At 38.2% G+C, this 22,324-nt stretch overlaps 1 protein-coding gene across 10 annotated transcripts in view; it reads right to left on the bottom strand.

The window, feature by feature from the left end:
• Nucleotides 1-6,731: 6,731 nt before the first annotated feature.
• Nucleotides 6,732-22,324, bottom strand: part of SSBP2 (single stranded DNA binding protein 2) — a 117,797-nt gene continuing 102,204 nt past the window's right edge. For all 10 annotated transcript variants that reach the window (XM_083465466.1, XM_083465471.1, XM_083465468.1 and 7 more), the window contains one exon: nucleotides 6,732-20,461. In XM_083465466.1, the coding sequence (XP_083321592.1) occupies nucleotides 20,432-20,461 (30 nt within the window). In that variant the 3' untranslated portion in view covers nucleotides 6,732-20,431. The remainder of the gene's footprint in view (nucleotides 20,462-22,324) is intronic.

The raw sequence follows: 22,324 nt of genomic DNA, 5'->3' as shown, positions 1-22,324 counted from the left end.
ATGGCAGCAGTGGAGGCCTCTGGGAAATCGAAATGACGCTTTGATTAGGGGGTTGCATATTTCACAAGTTCTCAACAGTTGAGGTGCTGGGGTTTCGTTTTTTGTTTTTATCTGTTACCTTTGCAAAAACTACGTATCAAAAGGAATGAAGGAAGTGAACCTCCAATTGCACAATAATTTTAAAATTATTATTTGAGCCCATCACATTTTTATTGGAGCCCAGGCTTGACCCCACCAACACCACCCTCAAATAAGAATTCTGCTGAAATCACGTTCTGTCCAGTCAACCCCCCTTTTTTTCTGCAATTGGTTGCCTTCCCATTTTTTCTAATTGTAAATTTAATGCTATACCTGCTGGGGATCCATGCAGGGCCAGCCCACCCATGAGGCCAGGTGAGGAAACTGCTTCAGGTGGCAGGATCTACAGGGGCAGCAAATCACAATGTAGATCTCCCCACCCCCACCCCACTTGTTCCTGATGTAAAACGGATTGCCTCTGCATCCATGCTTACTGAAGATGCTTACTGGCATCATTTTTTTTAAAAAAGTTTTATTTGCCAAATCTCTGTGCAAAGTAAATTAAAAGAACAGGATTATACTAAGGGAACACTGGTCTGCAGAGTTGGGAAAAGTTAAGACGGTTAAGCTGACAGGTGTCTTGCCTAGAGGTTCCCCATATGACATCTTGTGGTAGTATCTGGGAAGTACAACTTTCTCAACTGTGAGGAGGCAATAAGATGATGGGGCAGGTGGGTGAGGGGTTACAAAATTCTCATGGAGATCTAGCAAATTCACATTTCAGCCTCTCTGGGATTTTTCCCACAGGTAGCTGTGTATTATATAGCATTTACTGCCTCATTTGTCCTTGGGTCTTCCAACAGCATGTAGAGGATTTAATAGGAAGAACCTGCAATGTCAAAGCTATGAGGAAAGTAAATAAATTGAATTGCTCAGTAGTTGTGCTTTATACCTGGTGGAAAAAGGAGGTGTCAGATTCAGGGCCATAGCTAGGGCGTGGTGAGGTGGGCCCCCATCAGGGGCGCAGGCGAGGGGTGTGTGTGCAAAATCGGCTAAAAATATGTCCATAAATATAAATATTGATTATTGCCTCTGAAGAAATGGTTTTAAATAGAGGTTGAATTGAAGGGGGGGGGGAGTCAGAGGAGAGACAGAAAGAAGAGCTAATTTGTCTGTGGCTAGGGGGCGCAATCTGGATGGTTCTGCCAGGGGTGCAAGGTCACCTAGCTATGGCTTGGTCAGATTGGAGACTTTTCTGAAGGGAGTGGATTCAGACTCAAAAAGATATAGGGAAAGAAGCTAGAGTGTTTGAATCTGGATGACATGGCTATGCTGACCTTACAAGTGGAAATCATGGCATGTAAGCTTACAGTGGAATTGCAGAGCCTAAGTGATTCTTGCATTACGATCCAGTGTGAACCAGTCTTACAAGCAGGGTGTAAACATCTGCACAGGAAGAATGTGAGGTAGGGGCTGAGAAATAAGCGGTGCCATGGCAACAGGGTTGCATCTTATAAAAGAATATGGTGGTGTATCTTTTAAAATTATATGAGTAGGTGGGATAAAAAAATAATCCCAGCCAGAGTAGCAGGAAAAGGAAGGTAAACCTCATTCTCCAAAGACCAAGCTAACCACATGTCTGTTGCTGTTACTACTTGATGCTTTTAATGTTTTGTGGTATTATAAATTATTTATACTGTCAGCATAACATTCTTTTTTGAGTGTTCCTATATTTTAATATGTATGTATTCTCTTGTCCTGGGGCCTTTGGGTGAAGGGCAAATTATTTGTTAAATAAAAATAAGTAGGATTTATTGGGGGGGCCTAACAACCCTTTCCCCCCATAGTTTACAGCCATACAAATTCTAATTCCCCTCCCCCTCGGTGTCCTGTTCAACAGAATAAACACCTTATTGTCCCTAGGATTTTTCTCAGACTCACTTCTTTTTTCTACTCTGTTACTCAGTCACCCGTATAATTTTCTCAAGGGAGCTGCTTCTTAGCTGCCTGTCTTGCTCCTTTCTGGTTCCCAGCCATCCTTCTTGACTGTCCATCATCTTTGCCTTTCCATTCACTCCCTTCATGCCAGAAACATACTGTTGCACGCCACCCCAATCTCAGAGTGGTGCAAGATTCCAGGGAGTGAGGCAGAATGGTGTCCCACACGTTACATGGTTTATTTACACACATATACAACCCAAGCCTGCGGTGGAGGGTTTTTCAGAATTAACACCCCAAAAGGGTATTGTTCATCCCATAGACACAACCTTGTTATTCCAGCAGAAATCAGCCTTGGCTTGCTCTCTCTCTGCCTTTCCATCCTTTCTGCTTTTTGCATCCAGCTTCTAGCTCACACAACATAACTCTCAACTCTGACCTTTTGTCTTTCGGTTTAACAGAGTTGGGGAACAGAGGCCCACCTGTTTAACCTCTGGCACAGAGCCACTGCTTTGTTTTCCTTAATGGCCCATTACTCACATTGGCCTGGCTATTCCAGCACTTGAATCCACGCTGGATCCAGGAATTAGAAGTAAGACATTCAGCCAACTCCATCCCACAAAAACTGATCACATAACACACTTCCTGCAAGCTTCTTACACAGCCTCCTTTTTCTCAAGGGGCTTATCTCCACCTTCTCTTCCCTGAGATTTCAACTTCTTTGCCTTCTGCCCAGCCATCTTGTTTCCTCTTGAGGCATGTATACATACATACATACATACATACATACTACTACTACTACTACTACTACTTCTACTTCTTCTTCTTCTTCTTCTTCTTCTTCTTCTTCTTCTTCTTCTTCTTCTTCTTATTATTTATTTGTATCCCGCCCATCTGGCTGGGTTTCCCCAGCCACTCTGGGTGGCTTCCACAAAGACCAAAAATACACTAAGATGTCACACATACATACATACATACATACATACATACATAAATACGTACCTACATACATAATTTCATTTGTATGCCGCTTTTCCAAAGTTCAAACCACGCTCAAAGTAGCTTACAACATGAAAAGCTAAGCAACTACATAACAAAAGTAGTTATAAACAATAAATAAAACATTTAAAAATACACAACCCACCTGAACAGTTTCTACACCAATCACAAAATATATAAATGTGCAAAAAAAATATTCCAACAGCAACAAACCTCCCAACAACACCCCAGTTGCAATCCTAACCCCATTTACCTGGGAGCAAGCCCTATTTAAGTCAATAGGATTTACTTCTGACTAGTTATAGTAAGGATTTTTAGTCCTCAGTCTTTCTACTCACCTGTGAGCTTTGAATTCTGGTCAACCTGACCTTCTACTTCTACTTCCAGGAGAGAAGCTGGACAGTAATGAAACATTCTGTTGTTCAGTTTGAGCTCCACAGCAAGAAGAATGTTTGCACACTGTTATATTGGAGCTTCTGCTAAGCCTTGCCAGAAGATTTGGTATTTTAAAATATCAATGTTTTTTGGGTTACAATGTATGTCTTCTATGCAAAATTTGGTCTTAGTCGTATTTAAAAGCTGTTTTGAGTGGTTTTGTAGTTGGACTATGGTCTATACATTTCTGACCTAATTATCTCCAGCTTAATTTTCCCCCAAATTAGGATATTTATATTTTGGCAGGACTTAAAACTATTGTTTTGAAAGCAAAGTGTGAAGTAACAATGCCAATCAATTTCCCCTTTGGAACACCTGATACAAAATATCATTTCTCATATAATCCAGCATTGCAGATGCATAGGTGTGTTTACATATCATTAGGCAGAACCCAACACTGAGTTTATTTCCATTGCCTGTTGTTTTTAAGAGTGAAGTTTACACTCAATTATCATTGGCAGGTGTTCATCAGTGAGGAATCTTGAAATCTCTGCTCAGGAAAACTGGCTCCAGCAGCTTTAGAAATTGCTGTATAATAATGTGTGTATAAACTAAGCGTAGTGACCATTATTTTCTCCTCCTTGCCTTTTCCATAGTCTATAGACTCTCTTCTCTATGAATGTTCATCACTCAAAAAAGCAGCTCTAACCTCAACAAAACACTGGTATATTTTCAAAGCTAAACATGTTCAAATTTGGCTTCAGTCACTAAATTTGGGTCCAAATGTACAGTGTCATATTTGAATTGCTTAGGTTTTCACAAAAAATGCTCTTTTAAATAAACTCTTATGTTCAAGACTCATCTAAGCTGAGTTTGACCCAGCTGACCAGAGTTTCTGCCCATAGTGTATCTGTTGTTTGCTATAAGATTAGGAACTGCAAAGCTGTTGGCATCCCAGAGCAATGCAAAGTCTAAATCTGCTCACGTATAAGCCTTCTTGAATTCCCTGGAGCTGTCTGTGCTCAGCCTGGATAATGAGATCTCTTTTAGGCAGCATAGAGGGCTTCTGGAATTAAAAAGAAAGCGGGTGAAGGGGGAGCAGCCCTTCTAGTTACTGCAGAGAGGGAAGGCTGCTATTTTAAACTTCTCTGCAATAACTAGTTTCTAAGGAGGAGATTGTGCAGTTAAATTGCGAGGGGGGAAATCAAGAGTCCATTTCAAGGTTATACAGACCAACTTCAAGATCTGTACTGCATGTATGCTTAGCTGCTAAATATTTCGTATATTTATACAAAGGAAAAATATATAATCTGAAGGGATATGTAAGGAGACGATGACAGAAAGGAAGAACTGCTAGAATCCAAGCTAATGTGTTAAAGCATCTAAGGATGAGTTTTTTCACCAATAAAGAGCCATTCTGAACATGGATACCAATGAATACATTACAGTGGTACCTCAGGTTAAGTACTTAATTCGTTCCGGAGGTCCGTACTTAACCTGAAACTGTTCTTAACTTGAAGCACCACTTTAGCTAATGGGGCCTCCTGCTGCCGCCGGAGCACGATTTCTGTTCTCATCCTGAAGCAAAGTTCTTAACCTGAGGTACTATTTCTGGGTTAGTGGAGTCTGTAACCTGAAGCGTATGTAACCTGAAGCATATGTAACCTGAGGTACCACTGTAATGTGTGAATATGTACTATAGGCGCAAGTTTCTTCTTTGCAAACTGTGCATTCTAGCATTCTGTACAATTACAGAATACACAACCGAAGAAAACCATTCTAGCTTTGTCCTCTCCCACCCCCACCACTGAGTTCTTCAAGGACAATACTGAGACTAAGGAGGAGGAGGCTGACAAGACAGTGCCACCCCCTGGCTGGATGTATGGAAGCAGGTAGAAGAGTTTGGAATTGATATCCCGCTTTATCACTACCTGAAAGAGTCTCAAAGCAGCTAACATTCTCCTTTCCCTTCCTCCCCCACAACAAACACTCTGTGGGGTGAGTGAGGCTGAGAGACTTCAGAGAAGTGTGACTAGCCCAAGGTCACCCTGCAGCTGCATGTGGAGGAGCAGAGACGCAAACCTGGTTCACCAGATTGAGACTTAACCACTTAACCGCTCTTAACCACTACACCACACTGGCTCTCAGGTAGGTGGTGGCTGGGTGAAGGCAGACTGTTATTGGTGGGGCAGTGACCAAGGGCGTACCTAGGAGTTGGTCAGGTTGGCCCCCGCCAAGGACACAGGCCCAGGGGGTGAAAAAGTGTGCCTCTCCAAAGGTGCAAGGGATGGGGAGGATGCCAATACAGCTCCTTGGGTGGAAACCTAGGTACGCCTCTGGCAGTGACTCCACTGCCCACTTCTCTGGCCTCCTGCAGCACATTTTCTTTTGCTTCTAGGCCTTGCATGAGAACTACACTCACCCTCTCTTTCTAGGTAGCAGATCCCCCAATTTCAAACATTTGTATTAAGCCTTTCCCCATAGTTCTTGAATATTCTGTAAAGCAGCAGCAGCTTGACCATGGAAAGGAGGGAAGAGAAACCATGATAAACAGGCAGTAGCTAGTTAAATTCTTTGACTAAGATTAATGCATGGCAAGTCTTCAGCTGGTGAACTCTGGGGCTTTTCTAATTAACAATATGTAGGATGTTTGAAATAAATGCAAATAAAGTCTTATAACATGCAGTTGCAACTTAAGAAAATCTCAAAAGGCAAAGCAGATAGCAAAATCTTCAAGTAATTTGATGTTCACACACACAATATAAATCCATTCTAGAATAGTTTTGTTTAATAACAAGCATCCTCTGTCGTCGTTTTAAGTAATAATATATGTGCGCATTCACACACATACTGTACCTGAATTGGCTTTTCCTGAAGGTCGTTTTGCTCCGTGTTGTTAATAACTCTAGACAGCGAATCTTGACAAGGAGTTAATTCTACACTGTCTTCTCTCTGGGTGTACACATACACCTAGCACATGGTATATCAGGCAGCTAACTAAAAAGGATGAACAAAATCCTGGTCAGCTGAACGTCTGACTTTTTGCAGCTCCATAGGGGCCCTTCCTGATCTCATTTCAGAAATCAGAGGTCAGCATGACACAAAGTCTTTCTTGTGTTTTTCAGACAGGTACTTGTGCCACATGGCAAAACTCATTTAAAAACAGAGAGGACATTCCAAAACAGTTGGATACAGTATGGAATGGTTCAGAAGAAAGGAAAGAAAGACATAACTCACTAAACATGTCAGAAGCCTTAGATGCACCTAGAGTACTTCTATGGATTCCAGCCAGAATGTTTAAATTACTCATCCATCTTGGAATAGTTCTAGGAATAACAAGTGGAGTTATCAAGGACAATTCCTGGATCATGATAACGACATAGCTTTTAAAGTACAACTTATTTTTGTAAAATGAAACTTTATTCTAAAATGTATCCAAAATTGCAAGACACAACACCATTAAAACAGATAAATACATATTTATGTACAGAGAGCATCAAAACACAAAACAATTGTTAATATAATTTTATACCATTTTAATGAGTTTCCATCAACAAAATTTTACAATTTAAAGAAGACTTTTCAGTTGCAAAACAGTTTTTAAATCATATGTATAAATTATGTCTACTACAACTCCAATACAGGTAAAGTAAAATACAAAAATAACCAATACTGAAATTCAAATACAAAACCCCAAAAAATGTTGCACAGGTACATATGTACACTTGATGAATTCATGCAGTTACACAGTGCAACAAAATTAACTGCTTTAGTTTAAAACTATCACAAAATGGAACAACCATATCTGCAAGCAGAAGAAAATATATTTTTGTAATAAATCATAGTGCATTTAGAAGTTAAACTTTATAAAATGATTGCTGAGTGATTTATTTCTAAAACTCCCCAGTTTGTTCTGACATTCCACTTAATTCTAAATTATACTTCCACTAAATAAAATTTTTGAACAGTTTAAAAAGATTTGATGCCAAAACACTCCTGCCTGTTCAGTTCTTGGTCTTCAGTTTTGATATCAAATCTACTAAGCAAGGTATTTGTATCACTTATTTTCAAAGAAAATGTTTGTATTTTTTTTATTTAAAAAGTGTCTAGTTTCTAGAGCACAGTAGGTGGAATTCAAAGAGATACCTCGCTTCAAAAAAGACACCAGACTTACTGTTATCTGTGTATATGTGCACCCAAGCACCCATACACACAAACTGTATATGGAGAGCCATCTTTACACCTAAGGCGTCAAACCCAACTGCCTTGATTGCACAAACACAAAATATCTCAAAGGAATTTATGGCTTGAATGACATTTCAGACAATTAGGTGGGCAGGTGCAAAGTAGGCTATTCACTCGTTTGGTTGCTTTGCACAAAGTGCAGGTCACTTTGTAGAAAGTTCACGTTCAAGGAACTGCAGTAAAATATTGAATATGCTAAAATTGTTAAACGGCCGAAATACCCCAACCAATCTCATTTTAAAAAGTATTTGTTATAGTTTTCTCCACCTGTTACTTTTCAGGCTAGCTGCTGTTTGGTTTACCAAAATCCAAGTGTGTAGATTCCACTGGGATTCCGGTTTCATAAAATATCAGATGAAACTTTGATAAGATGCATCTACACAGTATGATATTTCCATCTTGGAATTCTGTCGAAGTGCCAAGCATACGCAGTGCTTTCAATTAGAGTCAGTGAAACACTACCTGTCTTTCATAGTGGAAAATACATACAATGTGCTGATAAAGCGTGATAAGGAAGGAAGCTTTCTAACAGTTGACACTAATGCATGAACCAGAATGTGTATATGAATACATTGCATTCTGAATAATGTTTCCTATTCTGTACATGAGGTCACTTGGACAAAGATTACTAGGAAAATTAGGACTGTGTTTTGTGTGTGTGTGTGTGTGTGTGTGTGTGTGTGTACTTTATAATCTTATGGCACTTTAAAAAGGGAATCGGCTACCCATGATGGGATATAGAATGAGATGTCAGCTGTACCCATAGTCAATAAAGTATTTTGAAGAAAAGAAAGCAGGAAACTACTACTAAAAATCCATTGTTTTGGTTATCAACATACACTATGAGACACAAGAAGGGAAGACAATGAAAGGTAAACAGTGTAAATTGTAAATAATGTTGGGTACAGTTACATTAGCTGTCCCAAACTCCCCTAAACCAATTATAAAAAATGTATAGGTGCACTGAGAAGTATCATAAAAACAAATAGATGCTAGATAACTTATTCACAACATTTGCACCGCTGAGCAAACTATTACTACTCTCTCTCGTTTGATAGTAAAGCACTTAATGAAATCTCGTGTGTGTTTTCTGAAAGAGTTGTTATTCTTGAGTTAAAGGGTCATTATAGGGCTTTGGTGTGGCTAAAATGTATTCCGGTATTATTACGGTAAATTCTCCAAATTGCAACTTGCTACTCTCCCAAAAAGGAACTATCTATGAGTAAAAGAAATTCAAGATTTGAAATAGCTGGTGCCGAAGTACAAGGCATATATCAGAAACATAGGGCAAGTTTACAACCTTTGCTACTCCTTGGACCCAACTGACATTATCAGCCTAGCATTTGCAGCGGGCATGGTGATTTCCATGCTGTGGAGAAACAGATGGCCTGGAGTAAGTGAAACTCCTCCTCCATGGTTCAAAGTTTTTCACTTTAACATGTGAATATGTGAAGCAGTAGCAGTGATCCCTAAGTATCAGGCCCCCGTGTCTAAGTAAGTCGCTAGGTAGGTTAACAGTAAGAATTATAGTCAACAGTGGTGCAGTTCTAATGGTAGAATGAAAGTGGCAAGATCAGTGCACATCTATCATCTTCCTATAGCTACTTTATATGTGAAACATGAGGTTAAACTGAAGTGAGGGTATCAATGGTATTTTAGAACGGCTATCCATCAAACTCACTTTAGCGGCTTTAGGGTGTTCAAATTTGTGCCTCATAAATATCTAGGGGGGAAATAATCTCAGACAGACATAAATTGCTTAATGGAGATGAATATGTAAACAGAATATTTTCAATTTACTAAACCATAGTAAGCACTAATATAAGAGTCAGCATTGTCAAAAACATCTGTATTTGGAAGCACATTCTACTTAAGTCGTAAGACGGTTAAATAAAGGTTCTTTAGAATCAGGATATAAATTCTACGTATTGTAAGCAATGCATTGTCTAAGCTTTTTTGTTAAAATGTTTTTACGCAGTTAAGATTCACAAAGATTAGTAAATAGTATAATATTTGCTATGTTAATGCAGTGAATGTTTACTATATAAATTATTCAAATGTACAGTACAGTAGAATTTCAACCCAAGATAGTCTCAATTTAATGAAACCCCATTGGTATACAAATGGGTTTAGGAGTGTATCGTCAAATAATCTGGATAAAATTATTTTTTGGTATCTGTATAAACACAACACTCAACCAACATACATGATAGCTTACTACAAAGGGACTCTGGCTGACTTTGATTATTTATCAAGTCAGTGGAATCCATTTGTGCTTAGCTATCTGGTGCACAAAATTAGACCCTCATTGATTCTAGAGGTCTATCAAACAGTGATCCAGTTTTAAACCAAAGGATGCTGCTGCTGCTGAGTGTGTGTGCTTTCTAATGTATCTACTATTTTAAGTCCTTGAAATATTACTTGATAATTAAAAACTGATTTGCACAGCAAGTAAAGAACAGCAACTTGGTAGGCATACACATAGCTGCAGAATTTCTGATCACAACAGATTGCCCTGCTTCTTTAATTACTTAAGAGGTTACTCTTAGATACTCTCATTAAGAAGCTGGGTTGGGGAGAAAGTATGATGTTGATGCTGAACCTGTATTTTAGAACGGCCTTCCAAACACAGATATCCAGGAGACTAATTTTGGGAGGTTTTGTATTATGAGAGACACTAAGGTGGAAGAGAGCGCTCAAATTTACTATGTGTCAGTATTTAGGATTAAATACTGTTGGATTAGGTCAATTATGCCTGAAGCATGTTACATTTTAATTTAATTTTAAAAATAATAAAAATTGTCCAGTAGCACCTTAGAGACCAACTAAGTTTGTTCTCGGTATAAGCTTTCATGTGCCAAGAACAAACTTGGTCTCTAAAGTGCTACTGGACAATTTTTTTATATATTTCGACTGCGTCAGACCAACACGGCTACCTACCTGAATTTAATTTAATTGTCATTTTATAGCATTTTGACAAGGTTTGCTATATTGCATTCTATTTCAGTATTGCTTTTTGATGTTTTATTTAAGCACATTTAGATCCTGTATACAGGGCTACATAGAAGCCGCAAGAATAAACTTGCTAGGTTTTCTAGATGGTCTGGAAGGGGCTTTGAAAAATATGGGACTTCTTTTTTTGATACTGCTATTAAAATTCTAAATGGATTGTCTCCCTGAAAGCTTTTTGTGTGGATTTTTTCACCTGACTGTTAAAGTCTAGGTCTACCAGTCTCTATACCTTAATTTCAATAGCTAGTTTTCCACTAGATTCATACATGCCCCAAACAAACATATTGTAGGCTGCAATTCTGTACACATTTACTTGGGAGTACAGTATGTCTCACTGAACTCTGTGAAACTTACTTCTGAGTAATCAGGCAGGAGATTGCACTGAAATAAGCTACAATGCAGTTGAATTGCACTAGAGTCTGCAAGCTACTCCTATAACTTACATGAAGTAGACTGGTTGGACTATTACATTATAATTTTATGTTGTCAGTGATTGCTGCATGGGCTATATGAAATAAAATGAGAAACTACTAAGCATGCTTAATAAGTGTTTAACAATATAGGAAAAGGAGGTTTTGATGACAGAACAGGTATATAAGACATATGGCTATACAATCAAAAACCAAGAATCGACAGTAGTAATGTGGTGAAAGGTTTTCTTACACAAAACCTACAATAATTTACAGCATATCCATAGTTATGGATGTTTATAATGCCAGTCTTAAACAAAAAGTAAATTGTCTACATAGAATAACTTGTGCAAATGTTAGCAAATTGACAATAGTTTACTGATGCATTAGACAACTGAAACAGACCTAACCCCAGATGTCCCTTTTCCTTTAAAAGAAACACTTTCAAGGCAGAAAACAACAATCTGTGTAACAAAGATTTTGTCTTTTAACAGTAGGCACTATAAAAAACAGATGCCACAATAAATTATTTTCAAGGGAATAATCACAAGAAATAAAAGTTAGTTAACTAAAATGTACCTAATTATCCCTTTTAAGAAATCTGTTTTGGTAAAGATCTCATCTTTTCTGAAATAAAAGATATTACTGAATCATAGTCTGCAGAGAAGACTTTATTCCTTGTGGGTTTTACCATTATTTAAAGCCAATTCTCTGGTTTTGATTCCTAATCTTTTACTAAATAAATTAAAACACAATTTAAAATGGGTCATTATATTTTTACGAACATCTTTTGTTAGGAGGGAGCGACCATTATCTGTTTTGAATATTTTAAAATACAATGATAGCAATGGTAATGTATGGGTTTCTGCATTGCATTTTTAAATCTTTCCATCCCATCCATAGATATGTAGATCCACTTCCCCCCTCTTAAACTAGCATGCACAAGTATTAAGCAGATCTCTGGGTTACAGTTCCTCTGAATAGCTTCTGGATGGAAGGATTTTGTATTCTTGCAGCACTCTATTGAACCCATGACAGGGACTATTTATACATGGAATTGCATTTCTGTATGTGGATCACCCCTGTAGATTCAGAGTTCTGTCTAAAGTCAAGAGCAGTCAGAAGCTTTATTGGTTACAAATCTTATAATGCAGGGATTTTCCACAGAAAGATCCTTCTACTAGCACATATCAGCTCAACAACTGCACTTCTAAATCAATGGCATCATCTTGGATTATTAGCTTGTTGGTGTCTGTTTCAGTGTGAACCAGCTTTCCTATTGACAATGTTGACTTTCTGTGTATATTCAAGGGACAGTTTAATTTTTGGACATGTGCAATTTTCTTTATGCCAAACAGCAATATTCAGACTGCTGCCTGCTTGAATGGATGCTGTTTTGCACATCGTTAAATGCTCTAACTCTCTTGTAAACTTCACCCTGTACAAGATGAAACCCCAATAGGATGATGAATTCATGGCTACAGCTGAAAATACATTTTAACTGCCTACAGCATGAGGCAAACTTCTCTTGTAAATTATGATACTAGGAAAACATATACAGCAACAGAAAAGGGGGTCATTACTTACTAAATCATATGTTTATGCACTAATATGCATAATTTACAACATGAGTTAGCATTTCTGTATTACAGACCCTTGGTAAGCTCCACGCCTGTGTTTCTTGCATGAAACGAAGTGTGGGATGACAAGATCTATTTGAAAGTGTATCTTTAAGTCCACACTTCACAAGCTTGCTGCACAAAACACTGAGGTACATAAAGCAAACACGTTTGTCTTGCTTACTACGGCCTAAGAAATATGGGGCTTAACGCACAAATGTATCGTACCCCACTGCACTTTATCCTTTGTTTGATGCACATACACACACATGTATGTATGTATCATCAGTAATGTATGGTGCTATTTGCCATGCATTAAGGAGTGATGGACTGAAAAAAGGCTTGATGTGGAGATACCTATTTTACCAATTCCACCTCCATTAAAAAAAAAAAAGTCTGGCTAGATGTGCATTCCAGTGGAGAAGAAAAGGAAACGGACAGAATTTAAAAAGCCACCATCACAAAAACCCTAAACCAGCAGCTCACAAACTTGTGCTGGGCAGGGATGGGGAACCTCTGTCCTTCAGGTGTTGATGGACTCTACCTTTCATTAGCTCCAGCATGGTCAACAGTCAGGGAAGATCAGAGTTGTTGCAGTCCAACAACATCTGGAGAAAAACAGGTTCTCCATTCCTGCATTAGGGAGTGAGAACAGAACTGTGTTGCTTATTACTAAATTATCTCACAAAGCTGTTCAGTAGCCATCTGGCACTCACACCACCACATTCCTCCACAACAATAATGAATGCGCCACCTAGGGTAAGAAGTGCATATTCTGAGGACAAAATATTGTGCTTTGAATGCTAGGAATTGCAATCCTGAGGTAAGACGTGTAGAATAGAGCATGTCTTGCAAACGAGAAATAAACTGCACAATAAACTAAGCTCATTAACAAGATACCAAAATATAAGAAGTTCAGATTTGCTGAAAAATGTTTAGGAGTTTGATTTTCTGTGAAGGATGGAGGATTAGCTAAAGGAAAAACGGGTGGAAAGACAAGGTAGCTGTTATGCCCATCTCTGAGCCTTGGTAAGCCATTGGTAAGTATTACAACAAAAGGGAATGGAGAAGGATTTGCAGAGCAGGATGATGGATCTGGCAAGGAAGGGTTGAAAGGAACTAGGAGTGAAGGTTATATAAGTGCATAGAAGTGCTTGAGAACGGTGCAAGAAGTAACAGAAAAAGAGAGGAAAGTTGCCTAGGATGAAATGGATGAATTACGCTGGGTGCGGGTGACAAAATGAGGAGTTGAGATGACTCGCGCTCAGGGCAACTGGAACTTGGGGTGGGCAAAGGAAGCTGAAGAAGTAAAGAGAGGGGAAATGGTTGGACAACTGCTTTATTGTGAGATACTCCAATCACAGGCAAAGGCTTTTGCTATAAATAACTTTTTCACTCTATGTATGCAATTTCTGCCATAAGAAATGGTGATGGCCACTAACCTGGATGCATTTAAAAGATTATAATAACCCCTAGTGTAAATGGTTGAAAATATGACATCATAAAAGGTATCCATTTACTTTTATTAGCCATTATTAATTAATGGAACATTGACATTAACTGAAGCAGCATACCTCTGAATGCCAGATGTTGGGAAAACATCATGGGGAAAGAGGTTGCCTTCATGCTTGTGCACTTTTCGGAAGCACATGACAGCCACTACTGGAAAAAGAATGATGGGCTGGGTGGAATCTTGATCTTATCCAAAAGGGTCCTGATGCTCTTAACTTTGGAGACTGCTAAGAACAGCCCTCATATATTATCTGGGCAGTATGAGTGCAGAAATGAAGAGAGTGGCGGTTTCCAACATAATTTGAAATTCTTCACTTTCTGTGACTGGCATAACTCTTGTGTTGTTTGGACAGGAAAGCCAAGCCCAAGAATTCAAAATAAGCCATTTTTGTGGACGACTGTATGAACTGGATTATTTCTGTTGATAGTAGTTTGCTCCATAAAAAGTAATTAGAACCGTTACACTACTCATGTAAACAGGGCAGGCATTGGCTTTCATGCAAGATTTTGCCAATGATTTTTGTGTAAACTACTTATAAAAATAATTTTTATTGCAGTTGTCTCGATACTGCTTATTCAGTAATAATAAAAAAGCCAAAATGATACGACGACTGTGAAAATACAGAACCTTTAATAAAAGTTTCTGCATTTCATGTGAGGAACTGCTGGACTATAGAATAGGTGTTAGAATCTCCCCCCAGGGGGAAAGTGAAATTCTATTAACTTTTTGATCTATAAACAACAAGAAGGAATTTGTGTTTTATATATATATATATAAATGTGTAGAGGAACTGATCAGCAGGCAGCATCTATCTCATAATTCATTAGATATATACATCTACAACTTGGAGAATACTACATGCATATCATGTCCATATTCGCTGGTTCAGGTCCAAAGTTAAGCACTTCTATGTCCCATTCATTTTAATGAGAGAAATTCAAACATGTGATCAATTAACTCATGGAAGCTGCGGTATTTAAAAGTGTGCAATGTGGGCCGAATCATGCTCATTCTAATTATTGTCTGTGGTATAATCTAGAACGAACAGGATTATTCACTGAAAATTCAATATACTAAGCCGAAGCAAGGACTTCAGAAGTCCCAGTTGCATAAGGAAAGCACTCTTCTCCATAACTACAATTCCCACACCATATAATACACCGTTCTGAAGAGTCTTCAGAACCTCAGCAGCAGCAGCTGAGAAGACTGGAAATGCCCTAGTGCAGGCACACAACCCTGGATGATTAAGGACCACCCTTTAGATTAAGGACCAAACATAATGATGCTAAAGTAGAAAAAAATGTGACAATGAATTCCATTGTTTCTGACTACCAGCTTACATGTTTGATTTTAGGCATAATAATTTTTGAAAGTAAGATAGCAAAGTCCAATTTAATAATGCAAAGCAAACAGGCTGAGGATGTCTTCCTACCATCAAATCATTGTAAAGTATCTGACTGTTGTGAATTTCAAAAGGTTTTTTTAAAAAAACCAAAAAACCCCCACAAATATGTCTAGAAAATGGATGGTATCAAGTTATAAATAAAGCTTCCATGTTGGTCAAAAGTAGTATAACAAAAGAGGACACACATCTGACAACATCAATGGCAAATTGTCTCATTGCATGAGAAGCTTCCTTGCATATCTTACATTTAAATAACAAAATAAATCTGGATAAAAGTTATTATTTTGGTGATAAAATATGACTATGTATTCATATGAATACATACCTTAAGCACTAAGTAAGAGAAAAATGTTTCAGATAGGACTACTCAAAGTGGGGTGGGAGGGAACCAAATTCTTTCCAAGAAACTATTTATATATAGGCATAGGTTTATACAGACATAGGTTTCTGTATTATTATTATTTTAAAAAAGCATGGGTCACTGTTGTGCAAAGGCTCAAAATACCAATGTTGAGAGTATTTGTGTGCCTCAACAACTGACTCAAGTTGTTCATCTGAACTGAACAAGTTTATTTATGCTCAGAACTCTAGCTCTTTGAAATCAAATTGAGACACTTTATAAAATTTGATCTGTGTATATTTGCCCGAATTTCAGCTTATTTAAAGGAAAGTGATATATTATACCACAAGACTCTGCATAATACTTAGCATTTGAGGGGAGTGGGTGGCGCTGTGGTCTAAACCACTGATCCTCTTGGGCTTGCCAATCAGAAGGTCGGCAAAAAATCCACATGACAGGGTGTGCTCCTGTTGCTCTGTTCCAGCTTCTGCGAACATAGCAGTTCGAACGCAAACCAGTGCAAGTAGATAAATAGATACTGCTATGGCGGGAAGGTAAACAGTGTTTCCGTGCACTCTGGGTTCTGTCACAGTGTTCTGTTGTGCCAGAAGCGGTTTAGTCATGCTGGCCACATGATTCAGAAAGCTGTCTGTGGACAAACGCCGGCTCCCTCGGCCTGAAAAGCGAGATGAGCACCACACCCCATAGTCACTTTTGACTGGACCTTTACCTTTTACCCAGTATTTATCAAAGTCACCCTTAACAATTCAGACTATATTTAAGCTGCTGCTGAAATTGTATTGTGACTTTCAATGAATTAAATCAAGATAGCTTTCTGAAGCATTAAGCAAGAGCTTGGTGGTATTGCATGCCAAATCCCCTCATAAACATTTGTGTATTTCTTGAAAATAGCAGTCAGGGTATAAATTTACAATACTTGAATTATTTGAAGGACTCAGGAAGAGTCAGTGCAATAGTTACTGGCTAAAACTTGTGATACCAAGGCGAAGTGAGGACACAAATGAAAGGTACAACTTAACAGTAACTACTCGCTCATCAAATCCATCTAACTCCATAGCCTCACTTACATCCAATGTGTTGGCAGATAATCACAGTGATGATAGACTTTTAACCAACTTCTCTTTTTGACGCAAAGATTCTAGGTTGTTATTCATAAGGATACAAAACACCCAATTTGATCTTACAAATAGCCTCAATCTTGCTATAGTCAATAACTAATTTAATCCCCGTTGCTTTCAATGGGGTCATTTCACACGCAACACCAAACATGGTTTGATCATTCTGTGCTTACTTCTCCATCTCTGCCTTCTTCTGCATGTTCTGCTTGATGAGTTATTTCCTGGTTTGCAGGAAACCATAGCTGGCCATTACATTCAAACTGGCAGACTATGGTTTGCCAACCAGGATTGTACATGAAGGGTTGAAGGGGGTGCTGAGCATAAGGCTCATTCCCAAAGTGTCAAACCATTATTTGATGTTTGGTGTCCTTAATGACCAACTGTAGGAGGATTTTGATCCATATGTTTGAATTAGTGTTAAATTATTTTCCTTTTTTTAAAAAAATTCAATTGGCAAATGCTGTGTCCATTAGGGATGTTAAAAGACATCTAAATAAGGTGCCTATAGATGCCAGTTATGCTGGCAACAATACTTTCAACTAGGACCCAATGTATAGATGAGAAGGAATTTGGGGTATGTATCAAATCAGCCAGGAAAGCAGCAAGAAAATGTTCAGCTGACAACCATGAAAAGGGAAAAAAACAAAAACAAAAAACAGATGAAAATGAATAGGCTTCCTGATATAAGTTTGGCAAATGTGACACAGAAACAAAAGCTTGAAGGAACTGTGCTAGGGGTTTACTCTTATGCAACTGTTTATCCAGATTTGGCTGAGACATATTACTTGGCAAGTGCTGGCAGAAGAAGCATTGTAAATTAGAAACAACTCATTTTATGAACATTAAAGATAGTTCAGCGGGAGATGGGGGGAAGGGGAGAGAGAATGTTCACCTTCAGACCATCCCCATGCCAATTACAAACAAAATATTTTAAACTCATTTTCAACAGTTTATACACAGAGCCCACCCAAAATGATTCACTTGTCTACTTCTGTTATTCTGTCTCCATTACCTGATAACTCTGTCTGCATCTGGCATTTTAAAAGCCTGCAAATAATTAAGATCTGTATTAGAAAAAGCTCTGTTTTAAACATTTATCGCTATTTTCAAAAGGTAGACTATATTCGATTACAAGTGTAGCTAGAACTCTACAGCTTTTTTTGAAGGATTCCTAGAGAGGCACAGACATGAATTCATATGAGTTTATTCAGGAACGATTTACAAGTATAAGCAGGATGAAAAAAAGGAAGGTGCTCTTTTAACTACCCACCTTCCTCTTTAAAAAAAAATCCATATGATTGATCAGTTACTGTGTGAAAAATTTCCATATGCAGACCTGTGCTAAAACAATTCTATCGGCATTCCCACAGAAGAAAGTATTCGTGTCTTAATTAGCCTAAACCTACATTTCTTTCTCTGGGGCAAAGGCAGGGTGGGGGCTTGGCTTTAAGGCTTGCATATGACTATAAGACACAGTATAACTGGATGCTTAGCATGTTAGAAAGAAACCAATATTTGGAAAACAATTTCCTATTTCAATTTTGTTTTCTATATTAACAGCCTCTATAAAGACTTAATAGGGAGCAGAAAACAATTCAGACAAAAACACAAATTTATAGATAGCAGTGTCTTTAGATGTTGTATACAACATTATTAGCTCTTAATTTATGTGGTTTGCTGGGGAAGTGTGCAAACAGAAGTGGAAAAATTAGGCACAGAGTAGATGAAAACATGACGTACTTGGGATCTATGTTATCCTTCCATTCATGGAAGGTTATTTGATCCAAAGGAGGCTTCCAGAGGATAGAAGTGGATGGAGACAATTCTCACAACCTCCCTTTACTTTTGCTCTCTCTTCCTATATGTTGCATGTTGCAATTCCTCTGTCATTTGGGCCTTAATGATAGTCGAAGGAATCTGACTTGCATTCCAAAGGGGTAACCAAGTTTGTTGTTTGTTTTTGTCCTGAAAAACACTAGAGACTTAACAAATTTATTATGGCATAAACTTTTTCTAGTCCACAAAAGCTTATTTAATAATAAATTTATAAGTATTTAGGATGCTACATTTAGGATGCTACTCTTTAAGATGCTACATTTAAATGAAGTAATCTGGATATTTGTATGGTCTCAGAAACATTGGAAGAAGTCTGATGAGATTATAGATAACGGGAAATTGCAGATAGTGGGTAAGGAAGAAGAGAGAGTGAAGGGCTATTGAAGAAGGGCAAGAAACGTTCCACCCCTCCCAACACAAGGTTAATAGGCCTTTAGCTTTTAACAGGTAATTGGGAGTTAGGGTGTCAGTCATCCCAGCAGACAATTGTGGACTGTTAGAAAAAGCATGCCTTAGAATAGAATCTATAACTGAAAAAAAAAATTATTACTACATCTATGGAAGATCATACTAAATAGATTTTATTTTTTCGAAAGGCAGAAAGTCAAAACCTGCCACTTTTATTGCTGGATGCTACAGCAATCAAACCAGAGCCCAACACAGTAATGTTGTATTTCTCTGCATAGATAAAGAAGTTGAGATATACTCAGACTTCCCTTGAAAACAAATATTGAATGATTTGCACCCTGATCTTCAACATTACCAGAAGTAAATCTGACTTATCTCAGTGGAGCTTATTACCATGCAAATATGATTAGGATCGCAGTATTAGGCTTCTACGAAGAAACAAGAAAAGAACCCCTTCTATTTTCTTTTCTCTCACTTTTTAGGCAAAGGACAAGTTTTACTTGTTAAGCAAGATTAATGTGTTTCTTCAGTTTCTTGAGATAGTGTAGTTTTCAATTCACATGTTATTGGTATCAAACACAACCTTATGAGAGAGAGCCCTCTTAAAAGCAGTTTTATTCCTATCCATGATGGCAGACATTGACAAAAAACAGAACTTATCCGAGATCTTCTTTAAAAAATAACTTACAAAGCAGTGATATAAACAGCACGGAACAGTTCAGATGGGGAGAGGGAAGCAGTTCTTTTAATAGTTAAAATGTAAACATGAAAAAAGATGGAATAAAAGTCCCTATTTCTTATTTCTACTTAAGATGTCATGTGATAATATTTTACAACGTCCTGCAGGTCTATATATGTATGTGCGCATATCTATGTTTCTGCAACACACACATACATAATACACCTATCCCTACATATACATACACAGATAACTGTTTGCAGTTCAGTTCAGTCTTGGGCAGCTCTGATGTGCCACACAGTTGCTGAAACCAGATCAGGACCCACTTTCTTCACAAAACTGGAAAGATGGTTGGGGTGGGGGGAATGGTGGGTCCAATTGTGGCTGAGATTGTTTCTGTTAAACTGTACACAGGGATGAGTAATTTTTCTTCTTTAGTAGCTCTCTGGAGAGGGCCAACTCAGTGCAGCCTTCATGAAGAGACTTGGTAATGGATCACACACTCATTGTCATGCTGGGGGAATACTGAAAAATAGGAATTCACATTTTAGCAGCAACTCAGTTCACCAATCCACTAATAGTGAGACTTGAATGCAAGTTTCTCACGACCTTAGTCATGATTTCACGCGGTGCTCATGTGCATACTTCTAGCTTCCTAATTAACAGAGATATAGATATCTTACCTACCATAGTATCAGAAGCCATATAAGTAGTCTCTGGTAAGACAAAACACTCTGCTACCATAAGAGCAACTATCAAGGTTACAAATCTGTAATTGGGTGAATTCCTTAAAAAAAACCACAATAACTTGCAGACTAGCAAGATAGCATTTGCGTGAATGAGGGCTGATGATAAGAATCAGAGTTTTGATCTCTATAAACTTTATGGAAAATTGTGTTCAGCACTTCATAAAACACTTTTGGGCACATAGCGTTATTTTCTTTCTTTGTGACAAGAAGAGCTGATGTGGTACCTGCCCCCCCCCGATGTTTTGGACTGTAACTTCCATAATCCCTGACCATTAGCCAAGCTGGCTGGGGCTGATCAGAGTTGTAGTCCACAACATATAGAGAGGACACCAGCTGTCCAAGTATTTGTTGGAGATTCATTCCCCATGTTTGCAGTCATGAGATTGTTGTCTATCACATGATGGTGTATGTTTTCATTCCACAGTGTGGGAAGTGACGGAGACAGGATGTTTATGTTACTGTGTTATGTGAAGTGGGACTATTGCCCTTTGTTTTCTCTCTTTGCTGTCTGATGAGATAGAGGCAGAAGCTAAATCAGAATACTCCGAGTGTATTATATGCTGTGCTATTGGTTCTGTTATGCAAACTGTGAATACTCTGCGGTTCCCTGAGTGTACTAATGCCTTTTGGCATTAGTCACTGTGATGTTTGGGCAGAAGAAAGCTTTTGAAGCTCCTGAACGATTGACCAGGAGGGAGAGAACATGCCAGTTGGGCATGTGTCTCTGCCAAGGTCCTACATGAGAGTAGGATACTCCTAACAGCAATAGGGCACCAGTTGATGATAATTAACCATATTCATTTGGCATTATTTCAGATACATACTTTGGCTTTTGTTTAATACGAACATACTTCATCACAGAACCTGGACTAGCGCACTTTGCAACACAGTATTTATTCATAGCACTTGAATCTGACACCCATAATCACACTGCTAAAGAGTTAAATGTTTTAAGTGCCAAGTGAATTGAAATGCCACATCAAGTACAGTATTTAGTTTTAGGCAGAACTCCTGTAGATGTTGCAACTCAACAAAGCTGATTTTGATACTTAATGGCTACACTGAAAGCAACAGAGAAATCAGTGTGCTGGGATATCAGTAGGTTAGCAAATATATGGTAGCTATTCAGGGAAAGTCTTTTAAACAACCTTTTAATTGGATTTCTATTCAGCTGCATCTCAAAGACTTGGTAAAATTTGCAGTGAGACGTAAGGTCAAACTGTAGAATGATTTTAAATATCCACATAAAAAAGCTCCCAAGTTTTCCTCAGCTTCATTTACTGTATAGCAGGACTAAGATCCTTAAAATCAGCCAAGCAGAAAGTCAGTGGGTAGCAGTATTAGGGCAACTTATAATAGTGGGCAAAATAATATATTCAATAAAATGACTTCACATGCCAATTCATTTAGCTCCCTTCCCCATTTTCCAAAACTGATTTGTTCCATCCAATTTCTAAGTGAATTATGCTGAATTGTGAGGTAAGGACAACTACATTTATTTTAGTATTATGGGATTAAATCTAAGAGAGCTATATCTTTTAGCAACACCCTTAGTGTTGCTCTGCTTACAGTAAGTCTTCTGTACGTGGAATGGAGAAGGAAGCCTCTTTTGGCAATCCCCCTTATACCCCTCCCCCCC

The sequence above is a fragment of the Podarcis liolepis genome (assembly GCF_965112155.1).
Source record: "Podarcis liolepis genome assembly, chromosome: 11".
NCBI lineage: Eukaryota > Metazoa > Chordata > Lepidosauria > Squamata > Lacertidae > Podarcis > Podarcis liolepis.
The sequence above is the reverse complement of the archived record's forward strand: the minus strand, read 5'-3'. Positions and strand labels throughout refer to the sequence as shown.